This window comes from Pleurodeles waltl, chromosome 7 (assembly GCF_031143425.1).
Source record: "Pleurodeles waltl isolate 20211129_DDA chromosome 7, aPleWal1.hap1.20221129, whole genome shotgun sequence".
Lineage (NCBI taxonomy): Eukaryota > Metazoa > Chordata > Amphibia > Caudata > Salamandridae > Pleurodeles > Pleurodeles waltl.
Window position 1 is genome coordinate 1265631205 of NC_090446.1, and position 15632 is coordinate 1265646836.

At 43.2% G+C, this 15632-nt stretch overlaps 2 protein-coding genes across 4 annotated transcripts in view; both read left to right on the forward strand.

Annotated features, from left to right (window-relative positions):
* The window catches only part of LOC138246152 (histo-blood group ABO system transferase-like), a 384171-nt gene that overhangs the window by 114906 nt on the left and 253633 nt on the right, over nucleotides 1–15632 (forward strand). For 2 of the 3 annotated variants that reach the window (XM_069200432.1, XM_069200433.1), the window contains exon 4: nucleotides 1764–1853. The exons of the other annotated variant lie outside the window; for it this stretch is intronic. In XM_069200432.1, coding sequence (XP_069056533.1) covers nucleotides 1764–1853 — 90 coding nt within the window. The remainder of the gene's footprint in view (nucleotides 1–1763; nucleotides 1854–15632) is intronic. 3 annotated transcript variants of the gene reach the window in all.
* On the forward strand, nucleotides 4293–9017 carry LOC138245894 (uncharacterized). Its single transcript, XM_069199906.1, has 2 exons — nucleotides 4293–5631; nucleotides 8609–9017. Exons 1-2 carry the CDS (start codon nucleotides 4293–4295, stop codon nucleotides 8641–8643), a joined length of 1374 nt encoding a protein of 457 aa, XP_069056007.1. The 3' UTR covers nucleotides 8644–9017.

Here is a 15632-nt window from a genome sequence, read left to right on the forward strand (position 1 = left end):
ACATGGGTCATTTAGAATGAGCAAAGGCAGCTATATAGCCACAAGAAACTCACAATCTATAGTTGGACAAAAAGAATAGTGGAGATGTGATCCTTTTGAAGACCACTGAGGGAGGTAGAGATACTAAGAATAGGGTGACTCCATCAAGGGTTATGGAGAGCCAACCCGATAGATTGGCACACCAGAAAATGCCATAGGCACCAAGGGCACCAGTGGAGTGATACACATCTGCAACAGGAAAGCCAAAAGTGAAAAAAGGGAACCAGATTGTAGACAGAAGACGGAAGATCTACCAGAGCAGGGAGAAACCAAAAGAACCACAGACAAAAATGCCAGCATGACCATTAACAAAAATGGTAGGAAAGAAATTCACTTCTCCATAAACCTTGCAGGCCCAAAAATAAATCCCAAGATAAACCTTAAGAGTTAACAGAAAAATAAATACCTGGTGTATGAAAAAAGAAACATGAAGCCAGATGCTCAGCCAGTAGCTGTAACAGCCCCTGAAATGGAGATGTACATCACTGAATGAAGTTAGCCATTCATGAACAGATCAAGAATACAGTGAAAGACACAAGTAGGAGTCAGTATTCTTCTTCAGGCATTTAAGGTGCAAGGGCTAACACATACAGAAACACACCCAAAGAGAGAGCGGTTGGCAGATTTCCACACCTTCTGTCTCATGCAGTCCAACCGCTGTCTCGTGCAGTGCAACTTGTATATGTAGTATAAAGAAGTAAAGATCCCAACTCTGAAATCCATTAAGCTAAAGAAAGTCCAGGCCAAGGGCCACCTGTGCCCAAGTGAGAAAACAAGAGGACCACAGGGCAACTGTTCTGGAGGTGAATCTAATGAATGGAAAAGTTGGATAAATTAGTCTGGAATAGGCTCAGGCATAGAGCAAAGGAAACCATGAAGTACTTAGCATAAGCAAATATTTGGCAGCCATCTTGGAATAGCTTTTGATTGAGCTTAAGAAAAATCATTCCAAGGTGGCAGTTGTAATTGTGCACTGGGCTCATCACCCCACCCCTCACACTCTCATAGTTGAAAGCATATGCAGTGCCCCCCCAAACATGGCAGACACACATAAACCAATACACCAGTCATAAACGCACAAATGCATGCACATCCATACACACAAACACCCAGAGGCCATGACATTCGTTCCCTCACTCTGATCTTGAAGCCCTATAGCCCCATTGCCACACCTTCAGAGCTTGTGTTTAAAGGGCTGAACACCATGGCCCAAATGCTCTGCCTTGCATTATTTTGCAACACATGAATGTTCCCAAGCAATAACCCATTGGTTTTTACTACAAAGAATCATAGACAGGGGGTTGCAATCAAAATCCTCCTCCTCGAGGCAGGCACAACAAGGAAAAATCTATCTGTATGTCTGTCTGTCTATCCCCCATGATCTCTTCATTCTCTCTGGGACAGATGGACTTTCCCAGACCTCGTGTACTGTTATGTTTATGATTTAGAACGGTAATGTTAACGTTTCTCCTGCGTTTGATGAGTGGTTCTTTTCCAGTAGTTCAAGTCCACACCTGTGCTGCAGGAAGGCATTGGAGGAATGAGGTTTAATTTAGAATTTATGGCGCTGCTGTGTTGCATACTGCGTTTGTCAAGATGAGTGTAATTTCCCTGAAAATACCTCACTTTTATAGGGTTAGGATTGTCAGGCGGCAGAGTAGCGCCGAGTGTGATATAGAACACCTGGTCGTCTAAGGGTCACTCTGTTTATCTTCTTCCTATAGGTACACAAGAGGCTACAAAAGATGCTGTTCATTTTTCCTCCTCTTAGTTATTGCGCTTTTTGTCATAAAAATTGACAGCTATGTGTGCAGGTAAGTGATGTTTTATAAAACCATACGCCTTTTCTTTGTCTTTAAATGAGTTCTCCATTCTCAGTATTATTTTGCTTCCTGCAAGATTAATGTAGATTAAGACTGAGGGCCTGATTCTAACTTTGGAGGACGGTGTTAAACCGTCCCAAAAGTGGCGGATATACCACCTACCGTATTACGAGTTCCATAGGATATAATGGACTCGTAATACGGTAGGTGGTATATCCGCCACTTTTGGGATGGTTTAACACCGTCCTCCAAAGTTAGAATCAGGCCCTGAGTCTCCTCTGTAGTTTTTGGTTCATGGGCAAAAAAAACCAATAGGTCTAGTATTGGATACCAGCCTTTAGACTTTGCCGATGATGGTGCTCTTAGTTCTGGTTAAGAGGTAGATCTGTTTTGGCAGCGCATTGGAATGTATCATTTTTAAAACATATTTTTTATTACTCTTACATTCTGACTTTCCATTCTGAGTTATATTTGCAGGACGCCTCTTCGAAAATATCGATTTGTATTTAATACATCATATTCATAAGTGTAATACAAAGGGACATTTACGTAGCCAGGCTCCTTCAGCCCTTGATCAGATAAATTGTTATTCACATGTTGCACCTGCTCATACACCCGCATAAAATGAATGGGCCGTAGCTCAGTCCTCTTCTGCCATTGGCTTTGTGTTTAGCATACTGGAACATCACTGGTGTTCACCATTGTGAGTGACGTCATTTGTTCCTTTCACATTTTAGTCTGCAGGCAAAAGAGTTCCACTTAAGCTGTTCTGTATATTCATGTTTCGTGATTTGAGGTTGCTCTATGTGACATATCCATCTTCTATGTGTGACACTTGGAGGGATACTGAGTAGAGGACCAAGAACCGAAGAGAGAACAACAGTTATGCTCATGTTGTGAGATCATTTTCACAAATGAGCTCACGTATGGTATAGCAAGTGCCTCAATACTGCCGAATGAATCTAAATTGCTTATGCAAGATCACTAACTTACTTCTCAAAGCTACCAGGAGTACCATGCAGGTATACTTACCACAGTAATAGCCCATAAATACCTGTTCCAGAGTCATTACTATAGACTAATACATGTGAATGTTATGCGAGGTACATATTTCAGTTCAGTTAAGTAGACTGTTAAGCCATAACAGTCCATCAAGGACAGCACACTGTAATCCCAGACACCCACCACTAAAACAACCTGGAACCCTATGGTACTTTTCAACCAATTGACATCTGGTCCATCACCACTGTGCTAAGCTGCGCCAGGATACAACATAGGTATGTTTAAATGGTAATAAATAACCAAAAAAACGAACAGCAATTCACTGGTTATCTGCACTCAGAGTCATTTGGGATTCAGGTTGTGTACAAGCGAAGGAAAGCAGCATCCCTCTCCTCCCCATTTTCACCTTTTCAGTCAAACTCCTGCACCTCTAGCCCCTCGGAGAAGGCCACCTGCCTCACCTCATGCCTGACTAGATAGGGTCTTCAGGACTAGAAAAGTAGCAAAGTGAGAGCTGTTTCCAAGGAAACCTCACCTCTTCTCGACCCAGGTCACTCCCTTGACATTTGTGTTGATTATCGCACTATTGCACTGAACCTCGAGCAATCCAAGAGGAGGTCTAATTGGTTTGAATTTAAATTTTATGACAAGACCGGAGGCTCCTATTATGCTTTCTTTTCCTGCTTTATTTCAAACAGCAGCCAAGAAGAAAAGCACGAATCCCAGGGGATTGCAAACAAGCAACCAATGGGATAACAGAAACTAAGATCATTAACCAATCAATGCAGAGCATCACATAAGATATACCTATCCTGACTGCAGGCAGCCCTCTTTTCTTGCTGCTCGCAGTCAAGATAAGTATACCCTTCATTGCTCCTTATATTATCTGTTATTTCCTTGTATTTATATTATATTATATGTTCATTTATTATCGTGTTAAAACTCTTGTTGTATCGTTTCTTGTGAATTTTTGTAATACTTGGTAGTTTGACACTTCCACACGTCTTTTTTCTCGAATTCCGTTTGTCAGAGGCGCGTCGCCGCGAACGTTCTATCCTGAACGCCGGCTGACGCGACCTCTACTCTGGCAGCTGGCTTCAGTCCAACACATTCCTTTCACCGCAGAGCGTCGCTGGGTGAAAGCTTTGACAGCTCTATTGATTTTTTCTGCCGCTTCACTGCCATTCTTCGTTTCGCTTCTAAAACACGAGTTAAAAGCTTGAAGGCTTTTATTGATTTTGCAATTAGCCACGCTTGTATAAACAAAAGCAGCTGAGAGCAGCTGAGACTGTTCACGGAGAGCTGGCAGTAATTCTTCTCAAGAGTTCCTCGCATATTTGTTCGGTGAGTCACAGGTCATTAACCTGAAAGCCTGTGTTTTCAAATTTAACCCTTTTAAACACCGTTTTTTCTCTCTTTGTCATAGCTATGGATTTTTCAGACTACTTTAAATCTAATGAAGACTCTCAAGAAGACTTCTCCTATAATTTAAATAGCTTCATTCAATCCTCTGTCAAGAAAGCAGTTTCTGCTTCTATGGACAAAATTTCTAAACAAATTCAGTCCACTATGTCCTCATGTCTATCTCAATCGCAAATGGCCCATTCTGCGGGGGAAAGCAGAAAGCGCAAAGCCCCGGAGGCTTCTCAAAGTCAGTCTAATGACTCGTCTGCGCTTATGGTTGGTGTGTCAAACTCACACGGGATAGAGGACAAAGTCCCTCAAAGGCCTCCCAGTTCGGAGGGGAATAAAGATTTGGGTCAAAAATGTAAAAGTAAGTCGAAAAATGTCCCCAAGACTCAAAAAATTGTGATTGAGGATATTAAAGATACCGATGACGATGCTGATTCTATTGTCTCCTCGTCAGACATTGAGGACGATAATTACTCTAATTTTTGGATCGGACCTCTTCCTAAAAAATCAAAATTAGCTTCATCTAGCCAATCCCATCCCCCCCTCTTAGATTCTGACGGCAACCCCATGTTTGACCCTGGACTAATCCACCATCCTAATTCGACAGAATGGGTTCCCTCCGATCATGTAGCAAAATATATTTTAGCTAAATTGCGACTTCCTCTAGACAAACAAGTTCGTTCAAGACTACGAGCTGAATGTCCCAGACCTTCCCTCCCGTTACACATTACCGATACCCCTGCCATAGACCCGTCCCTCCTAACATTCTTCTCCAACTTTGGCAAGGACCCACGCAAAGGGGTGGACAGAGCATGGGCTCTATGTCAAGATAAAGTACTGGATCTGGTCGGGCCGTTATCCCGCATTTTTGATCTAGCTGAATCAGCTAGAGCCAATGATGAGTCTATTGACCCAGAAGAACTCTCTCTCTGGACTCAGAGAGCTTTTTGCTTGCTGGGTAATGCCAATTCAGCCATGACGCATGAACGCCGTAAAGGTCTTCTGCTTAAGCTTGACCCTAAACTTGCAAATTTGGCGTCTAAAGATCCAGGAGCCAAAGCCGATGGCTTACTGTTCGGGGACAATTTCATAAAGGAACTAAGCAAATATGTTACCACTTTTGCTTCAATTAACAAAGCCCAACAATCATTTAAAAAGGTTTTTAATTCTCGGGTTTTTGTCAGGGCCGGTAGAGGCAGAAGCCGCTCCACCGTCCGCCCTTCCAGAAACCAAGGCTTCAGAGGTTCATTTGCTTACCAGCAACAACAGCAACAAGACTTTCGTCCCCAGTTCTACCCCCAGCGCTCCAGAGGATACAGAGGGAGGAACCAACGCAGATCCTACAACAATTCAGGTAAACCTTCCTTCTGGCCATCCTTCTGTAGGGGGTCGTCTAAAATTGTTTCTCCACAAATGGATAGAGATTACCTCAGATCCCTGGGTACTCAACACAATCAAAGGTTATTTAATAGAATTTTACGAGAGTCCCTATCAAAACTTTCCGCTGCCCCCTCTCAAATTTTCAAAAGAAATGTCAGACCTAATCTCTGCAGAAATACAAGAGCTTCTTCAGAAACAAGCTATTCAACCGGCATTTCCCCTTCCTTCAAGCTTCATAAGCCCACTGTTTTTAGTAATAAGAAAAAACAAGAAAATCAGACAAGTCATCAATCTCAGGCAACTCAATCACTTTGTTGTATACAGACACTTCAAGATGGAAACCATTCTCCAGCTCCGAGATTCCCTACTTCTCAACGACTGGATGGTCCGTCTAGATCTCCAAGACGCATACCTAACAGTTCCAGTTCACTACTCTCACAGAAAGTTCCTTCAATTTCAATGGAATCTCAATACCTATCAATTTACTTGTCTTCCCTTCGGTCTCTCTTCAGCTCCTTGGTGTTTCACAAAGCTAATGAAACCTATAGTAGCTCTTCTTCGATCTCAAGGTTTCAGATTAATAATATACTTAGACGATATTCTTCTAATGCATCAAGACATTTCTATTCTGAAGTCCCAACTCGCTTACACCATCTCCCTTTTTTCAGACCTAGGCTTCCTAGTAAACCAGCAGAAGTCAATATTTACCCCTTCACAAAAGATGGAATTCTTAGGATTCCTGATCAATTCCCCTCAAGGTCTCCTTCAACTCCCGATCTCAAAAATAAAACACATCAAATCCGAGATAACCCTATCTTTACAGCAGACTTCTCTCTCCCTCAGGTCTCTTGCAAGAATTGTAGGTCTTCTTTCTTCTTCAATTCAAGCAATCTTTCCAGGCCCTCTTCACTATCGGGCTCTTCAGAGATTAAAAATTCGTCATCTTCGCAAAGGTCTTGCTTATTCAGATTTCATCCCCCTCGATCTTGAATCCCGTACAGAACTCCAATGGTGGCTGGATCACCTCGAAGCCTGGAACGGCAGGACCATCTTTGCCTCAGTCCCAGATCTTGTGTTAGAATCCGATGCAAGCCTAACAGGTTGGGGCACAAGGTGTGGTCACATATCGACTGGAGGCACATGGTCTCGACAGGAGTCTTCATTGCACATCAATTATTTAGAGATGCTTGCAGGCTCCTTTGCAATAAGGACTTTCACCAAAAACAAAGTTTCTTGTTCCGTACTCCTTCGTATGGACAATCTTACAGCGGTAAGATATATAAATCACCTTGGCGGTACCAAATCCAAACCACTAGCAGAACTGGCAAAAAGTTTTTGGGATTTCTGCCTTCACAGAAAAATTTCAGTTCAAACGGAATACTTACCAGGTTCTCTCAACTCAGTCGCAGATTGGTTTTCTCGTCATCTTTCAGACTACAGCGACTGGAAACTTCACTCTTCAGTCTTCAACTCTATCCATCACAAGTGGGGTCCCTTTCACACAGACCTGTTTGCATCCCGTCTGAACACTCAGCTACCTCGTTTCTTCAGCTGGAGACCAGACCCTCATGCGTTAGCGACCGATGCCTTTCTCCAACAGTGGGATTCCGCAACGCACTATGCATTCCCTCCGTTCATAATGATATACAGAGTCCTCAATCATCTCCGACGACAAAAAGCCACTATAGTCTTAATAGTTCCGTTCTGGCAAGCTCAAGTATGGTTTCCCACTCTCCTGGAGTTAGCCGTCGACTTTCCCGTCCTGCTATCCTCCTTTCCCTCACTACTTCTCAATCCTGAAGGTCTTCCCCACGATCTCATTGTCAACAAAACCCTGTTTCTATCCGCTTGGAAAGTCTCAGGTCTTCATCGTCTTATCCAGGAATTTCACTCGAAGCTTCAGCTTATATCAACAGCTCCTGGGCTCCCGGCACTTCCAAAGCATACAAGTCAGCGTGGTCTATCTGGTCTAGCTGGTGTTTGGGAAAATCATGCGATCCCTTTTCAGCAGATCTAACTTTAATAGCTAACTTCCTGGCCTCTCAGGCTAGCGCAGGCAAATCTTACAGAACCATTAATCTTTATAGATCAGCATTGTCGCTACATCTTCCTCTTATAAACGGAAAACCAGTAGGAGAACATCCTATGATTTGTCGTTTATTAAGAGGAGTGAAATTTTCCAATCCACCAATTCCCAAATACTTCACCATATGGGACGTCAACCTAGTCCTTCAAATGTTTATCTCTTGGCAAGATAATGAATCCTTATCTCTGAAAATGCTTTCAGCCAAATTAACAATGTTACTGTGTCTTGTCTCTATAAAACGTTTGTCAGATGTAAGAGCCTTAGATATCTCGGCTCGTCAATTCACTCCGTCTGGTATTCTATTCAATGTGTCCCGTCGTACTAAAACCAATATTACCTCTGTGTTTTATCCCTTTTTTCCAAATCAACCAAAACTCTGTGTAGGAAACTGTTTAAAAGTTTATGAACAAAAAACGTCCGATCTTAGAACATCTTCTGCTTCCCAACTTTTAATCTCCTTTAGGAAACCTTATAAACCGGTTTCTTCTCCTACCTTGGCCCGTTGGGTCAAATGGGTAATGTCACTAGCGGGCATTGATACTTCAAAATTTGGTGCCCATTCTGCTAGAGGTGCCATGGCATCAAAAGCCTTTTGGGCTGGCTCAAGATTGGAGGATATTCTAAGATCGGCAGATTGGTCTAATGATTCTACCTTTCGTACATTTTATTGTAAACCTGTTAATTCAGCAACTTCTATTGTAATTGACATGCTTTAAACAAGCATAATAGGAGCCTCCGGTCTTGTCATAAAATGTAGATTTTCCAAGTAGTTTATGATGGAAAGTCTTAATTTTATTAAAGACACGGAGGCGAGTATTATCCCACCACTTATTGTACTAATCTTGTTATCTCCCTCCCTTTCTAGCCAATACCAACGCTTCAGCATCCTCCTCAACTTAAGTCAGCGGATGCCTTTCCTTCACGAGGATCTCATTCACCACGACTTTCACGAAGCTCGGATCTGTACACCCAGCATCTGGTTAAACCATACATTGTTCCTAATTTGGACAGAATTCAAGACTTTTTTGCTCTAATTCTAGCAATATGTTTGATCTGTTGTATAGTACCTTTGTTTAAATCTGTTTCTTGACTGTCTCGCAAACGAAAAGAGGGCTGCCTGCAGTCAGGATAGGTATATCTTATGTGATGCTCTGCATTGATTGGTTAATGATCTTAGTTTCTGTTATCCCATTGGTTGCTTGTTTGCAATCCCCTGGGATTCGTGCTTTTCTTCTTGGCTGCTGTTTGAAATAAAGCAGGAAAAGAAAGCATAATACTCGCCTCCGTGTCTTTAATAAAATTAAGACTTTCCATCATAAACTACTTGGAAAATCTACATTTCACTTCAGTACTTCAGGGCCAACCACTGAAATGTGCTAGACTAACCCGCAGTGATGAAAGGTGGCCTCAGTTGTCTCACCATGGATCTGCCTATACCTTGTGCTCCATGTGCCTCATGGGCTCTTATACAGCATTCATTGTGTAAGCTGAACTTAGAGTCAGATGCAAGAGATACAACAGAGCAATATATGCATGCTCTACTTTGAAAGAAGGAGAATTGACTGACAAGATAGCAAATTAAGCAAAAGCATAATTCCTTCCCTTGCATCCTTGAAGAAAGGCAACCGTTCCCACACCTAATGGATCCAGTGTCCAGCTGAACCGGAGTATCTGACATGTTTATCAGGAGGTGAAGTAATCCATCCTGCAGGGTCTCCACTTCTTATCGGTTTCTTGATGATAGGAAGGATGATGTTTCCATTTGCTGGAGTCATGACCAAATCAGGAATTCCAGTGTGCTACCCTGCTAGGAAGGTGAACTGCTAGCCCAGGAAGTTTATTAGCAGAGCTCCTAAACCTACTTCGATAAGTGTGCTAGAATTTGGGATCTTGTCTACCTCAAAAGAAAAGAATATGTTCTAGGGAGGGACATACCTATAATGGATCAGGTCAGCCAAAGATATATTTTAAATTCATTTTTTTATCTCCCTGGGTCCCTTGACCCCAAAACTCAAAAAGGGTTTCCTCCTTGTTACCAGTGTCTGACCCTTCCCAACTGCAGAGTGACACTCCCTCATCGATACCTAAAAGGAGACTTTGTATGGAGAATGACTTAGATAACCTTACAGCTGCTTATTTGGACTTCCTTTGCATGGAATCATAACAGATTGATGAGGACAAATGTCCTGATTATGCCCATCTGACCCGGACACCCAGGATGATGGCAAGGCTGATTAATCTGCAGAGGATGTAAACTATCTGTGGCCCCGTTGCCTAAAGGGCAAAGGTATGATGACCAGGATTCTGGGACAAACTTTTCCAATATGTCTTTTCCTTTTGACATTTTAAAAATATGTTTTGACCCTGAGGAGACAGTACATCCACACTTGTGAGACTGGGTTAGTTCAGTTAAAACACCACTCGATGTCCAGTCTAGATTGAGGAAGTTCTTGCTGAAAGAGGTAAAGAACAGCTTAAGAGTAGAATGTCCTTGCCATTCATAGAATGATAATGTTTGGATACCCCAGATATTGACCCAGAGTTTTTCACCTTCTTATGGAAATATATTAAAGACCAAAAAAAGGTCACTGACAGGTCTGGCAGGCCTGTCAAGAGAAATTGCTAGATCTTTCAGGACTCCTTTCCAGGAGTCCAATTTCCAATTTCAGCCTTGCTTCTGCAGCTAACCGGATTCCCATACAGACCCAAACATTTTTCCAGCCTGGGAACAGAGAGCTATCAGTTTCTTGAGCAATGCAAACCTCACCCTCTCTACCTATTTTGACACAAAGCTCTGTGTATACCTTTATCTTAGATGTTATTGGTGCATATAACCCTGTAGATTGGTGTAAGGAAATGTTATTTTGAGACTTGTCACCCCCTTTACTTTCTACTGGATTTCATTGCTGGTGAATAGACTCTAAACACGGGGACACTTACATCCACTGCCTAGTGCATGTGCTATGACCCTTAAAATATGTGTACAATTGAATAATCTCTGATTGGCTTATTTACCTTACCTATAAGCCCCTTCTATATGGTATTCTGTGTACCCAGGGCCTGTAGGTTAAATGTGACTAGAGGACTGCAGCATCTAGTGTGCCACCACTAAAGTCAAAATGCAAAAGCATGTCTTCAAGCTTGCTACTGCAGCTTGAATGTGCAGTTTTAAAACTGCAGATTTGCCCAGGCAAAATAAACCTTTTGCCAGACTTAAATTTTCCTTTTTAATAATTAAAAGTCACCCCTAATTTAGGCCCTAAATGGCCGTAGTGCAGGGTGCATGGTATTTAAAAAGTAGGACTGTGTACGTTTTACATGTCCTGGAAGTGTCCTGGCAGTAAAACATATCCAAAGTCACTGTTGGAAATCTGGCTCTCCCATACAAAACACTGGGTTACATTATAACACCTTATAATCCATAACCTCAGTTTGGGAATAGTTAGAACAGTGGTTCAATTACTCAAATTAATAAGAATTTAAAATACAATCTGGTGGTCTTCAGATCTTAAATTACTATTTTGAAAATGCCACTTTCAGAAAAGCTTGCATCTTTCTGCTTTAACTGTCTCCCAACTGTCACCCAGAAGCCTGCTGGGAGATCTGGTTTGCTCTCAGAAAAGGGAAGATACAGTCCTTGGCTCAGAGGAGGTATGACATCATCCTTACGGAATGGCCTGGAGGATACACCCACCAACTGTATGAGCTTCAAAGGGTCAGCCCATCACAGGCAGATGTAGCTCACATTTAGGCCTGCCATTGTCCAAGTAGCCAGCAAGGGATCAATCCCAGTGAGGTGAAAGCCTGTTCCATACCTGGTTTGCTGGGGGAGTTCCTCAGTTCCCTAGCCAGGCATCAGGGGTTTGCCCAGACCTCTGACCAGTGGAAGAAAGGTTTTGTGAAAGAAAGAGGCACTCCTGGATACCTCCTTCAGAACACTGCTGGACCTCTAGAAAACGGAGGAAGGACTGCACCTTCTGAACCTCTTCTTGAGAGAGAGGACTGCTTCTAAGGTAACTTGTGGACAAAACACTTAAGGACTGCACCTGCTCCCACTTGAACCCAGGGCCAACGTATAGACTCTAAGGACACTAGAGCAGCAAGAAGCCCATCTTCCTGAAGATGCCAGCTGGCAAGTTACAACTGGACGTGACCAGGACCCTGCTTTTGGCTTCACCTGCAGTGTGTCTGGACCCTCAAGAGGTGTCCCTAAGGTCTTGGGGTTCTTGGATAACTGCCAAAGTGTACTCCTCCCGCTTAACCCTAAAAGCTGGGAGTTAGAATTTTTTCCAAGAGTTTTTGGCAAAAACTGAGGCTACCACCGGACCACAGCCAAGCAACTGCTGCTGATCTTACATCACCAGTCATATTCAGCTTGCTGGTTTGCTGATTGAAAGAAGCTAGAATTCCAACAATGTTTCTTAGTCTGAAGGTCGAAATCTTTACTGGGAAAAGAAGCTGAAAGTATCTGGCCAGTGAGGGATGTTTCTTGGGTGCGAAGATTGAATTTCTCCCACTCTGAGCTTTCCCTCCAAATGTCTATGGCCTCACTGGGGCTTTCTCTAACAGCTATCCTGCCTCATGTAACACATTTCCCCACAAGTTTTGACTTTGACCTGGTCTATCATGACAAGATAGCTCTGATTGGCACTTTGCACTTTAAAAAAACATATTTCTGGTTGCCTGTATTTGCTTTTGTTGTTTTGGTGTCTATTTTCCTCATTACCCTTTTCTCTACTTTTATAAATTGGAGAGGATTTGTATTGTCTTGTGTTTGCTACTTTGTAATTGTTTTGGTACTGACAAATGGTGTACACATTACTCCTAAATTAAGCTTTCTGATCTGTGCTACATGTACAAAAGGTTGAGTCCATGTTTACTTATTGAAACCATTAGTACTTGATTTGGGCTACCACCATAGTGCCCTCTAAACTGTTCGCCTGTGCGGGTGCGCACGCGTAGATTTCCCTCCGCGCAGACACCTACAATCTGCGCACACTCCGAAGCACTGCTACATTCATTAAAGCCTTTGAAGTGCTGCTGATGGTGGTGGCGCTGAACCTCCAAATGGATTTTTAAAGACACGTTTTTGTCTTTAGGCATGCTAATGGAGGACCTGTAAATGCCTGCAGGGCAAGCACGAAACAGCTGGAGAGAATTTCCAAAGCTTTTCATGTAGCCTGAGTCCAGTCTGCCAAGTCCGCAAACATGTGACTCCTCCACTTTTAATTTCACTTTCTCTGTCTTTGCACATCTGGAGTCACTATTTTAGCTGCTTGTCACACATACTTGTCTGAGGCAATATGTTATAAAGTAACATAGTTTGAATGTTAAAAAGCACATGAGTGGTAAAAGAATAAGAAATAGTGAATGTATGAGTGAATGGGGAAGTGAACGGATTTGTGGGTTTTTGAATGAGCATATGACTGTCAAAGCGAGTGAGGGAATAAACAAGTGAGTAGATAAGTGAAATAGTGATTGAATGGGTTAATGAATCAGGAGTGTGTGTCCAAGTGATTGAGCAAGTGAGTTAGTGAGCAACTGAATGTGGGAATGAGTCTGTGAATGTAGCCGTGAGGGATTGTGTCGCAAGTTTACAAATTAGTAAGTGAATAAGCAAACAAAACATAATTTACCAGGAAACTCCTTCCTAATTACGAGTCCCAATCCCTATTTTACGAGTCAGTAACTGTGTACCAACTCCAAAAATAGGGATGGTACATCGTCTTGGCCATTTTGCGGTCACAACGGCGATTTTCATCTTTTGCGACCACAAAAAGGCGTTGTACATCGGACCGTTAGATTCTTAATATGCACAGCAATGCTTTACTTTTGTCTTATACTGGCAGACACATTTCAGGGATTGTAAGTTTTAATGTGTACTGTTCCCCATGCAAGGATATGTTCTCTATTACTATATGGCAAGTTATCCATTTTCCCTACACTGCAAATGTGTTTTCTGCACTGCATCCAGCCATCCTTGTGGCCCAGCCAGCATTACAGAAATCAATGCAAATAAATAACTATTTTGGCATTATTGTCTGCAAATGCTGTTGTGGTCTTGTAATATTAAAATGTACCAAAAGTGATCGATGGAATGGCTAAATTAATCTCAGCCACTGGTAGTTACTCCGGGCTGCATCTCAGTCCTGCATTATTTTGCACACCATGCCACCTAAGTTGAAATCAAGCAATATGCCAAGCCAGGTCATCCCTAAACTGGAACAAAAGCAACCCACGACCAGTTTCACCCTTGTTATGGGCTTATCACCTGGGTATAGCTTGGTTCCAGTGACAGTGTGCAAGGGACCCAGTGTGGGCATACTCATCCTACGTAGGGTGACATGCTAAAGTATGCTAAAAGTGATGGGTAGATTGCTTGAATTAATTTTATCACTGGTGATTACTCAAGGCTGCATTACTGTCCATTGTTAATTTGCACACCACGCCACCTCAATTAGACAGAGCTTTTTGCAAACAGTCTTCACCCTGCTCCAACTAGAACAGCTCAGCCCAAACTGCCAAACTCAGTCCTCCCTGAATGGCAATACAAGCAACCCAGGATAAGATTAAAAGATTAAAATGCAGCAGCAGCAGAATTATCTCTTTGTTAACATCACTGATGCAAACAGCAAAGTTTGAATGCCCAAATGTTCATCAATAACTTATGTACAGATTTTCATCAGACTTCCCTAGCTCTACTCTGTGTTCTTCTAAAGGCAACTCTTTTTTCTTCTACACGGCCCTAGGTATTCTTCTAAATTCCCTGTCCCAGTCAATGTAAATGTCTCTAATGATTACACAGATCAAACTTATCATGAGAATGAAAATGTGAGGTACAGTTCAACTACAATATTAAGTTCATGGAGGTTCAGTCAAACTTGTATGTTGACTCCAATATTCCCAGAACTCTTAGAACTCTTTATCTGTGTCATCTGAAAAGTAGGTCCATTCAGGTACCTCCGACTGGGCGCTTTTTTTATTTTATTTTTATTTCTTACTGCCACACCCTTGTCCTAACTTTCGCTCAAGCCTGCGTTCTCAGTCTCTTCAGCAATTGTCTGTGGCAAATGTCCTTTAGGCAAGCTCACTTTCTTTCTCTCTCTTTCTATTTTCTTCTGGGCCATTCGTCTCCAGCTTCCACTCACTTTCTTACAGCACTAAGGGGGTCATTACGACCTCTGACCGCCAGACGGCCGCCAATGCAGCCGCACTTGCGCCATGGGCATTATGAGATCCCCGCTGGGCCGGCGGGCGGAAACCTGGTTTCTGTCTGCCGGCCCAGCGGGGATCTCAGCTGCAACACAGGAGCCGGCTCCAGATGGAGCTGGCAGTGTTGCGGCTGCGCGACGGGTGCAGTTGCAGACAGTAAAAAGCTGCACGGGCTGTGGCAGGGGGCTCCTGCACTGGCAATGCCAGTGGCATGGGCAGTGCAGGAGCTCCCAGGGGCCTTGCGACTCCCCTTACCGCCAGCGTTTTCATGGCAGTGCAAACCGCCATGAAAAGGCTGGCGGGGAGGGGGACTCGTAATCTTCTGGGCAGTGCTGCAAGCAGCGCTGCCCTGGTGGATTACTCCCGCCGGGACAAAAGTGGCAGGAAGCCGCAGGTCCCGGCAGTGCGACCGCAGCGCTTCCACCGCAGTCGTAATCCCCAGGATTTCACTGCCACCCTGTTGGTGGTGAAATCCACCAAAATAGACCTGGCGGTCAAAGACTGTCAGGGTTGTAATGACCCACTAAGTCCTTTGTCACGGTCTGATTCTGAGTTCGACTCATTCACCACCACAGAACAAGATTTGATTGGTTCTGCTTCAGCCCAAAGGCAAAGCATCAGGCCATTTCAAAGATGTTGAAGTGCATACTTCTGCTAGTCTGGATTTCAGCGTGCCA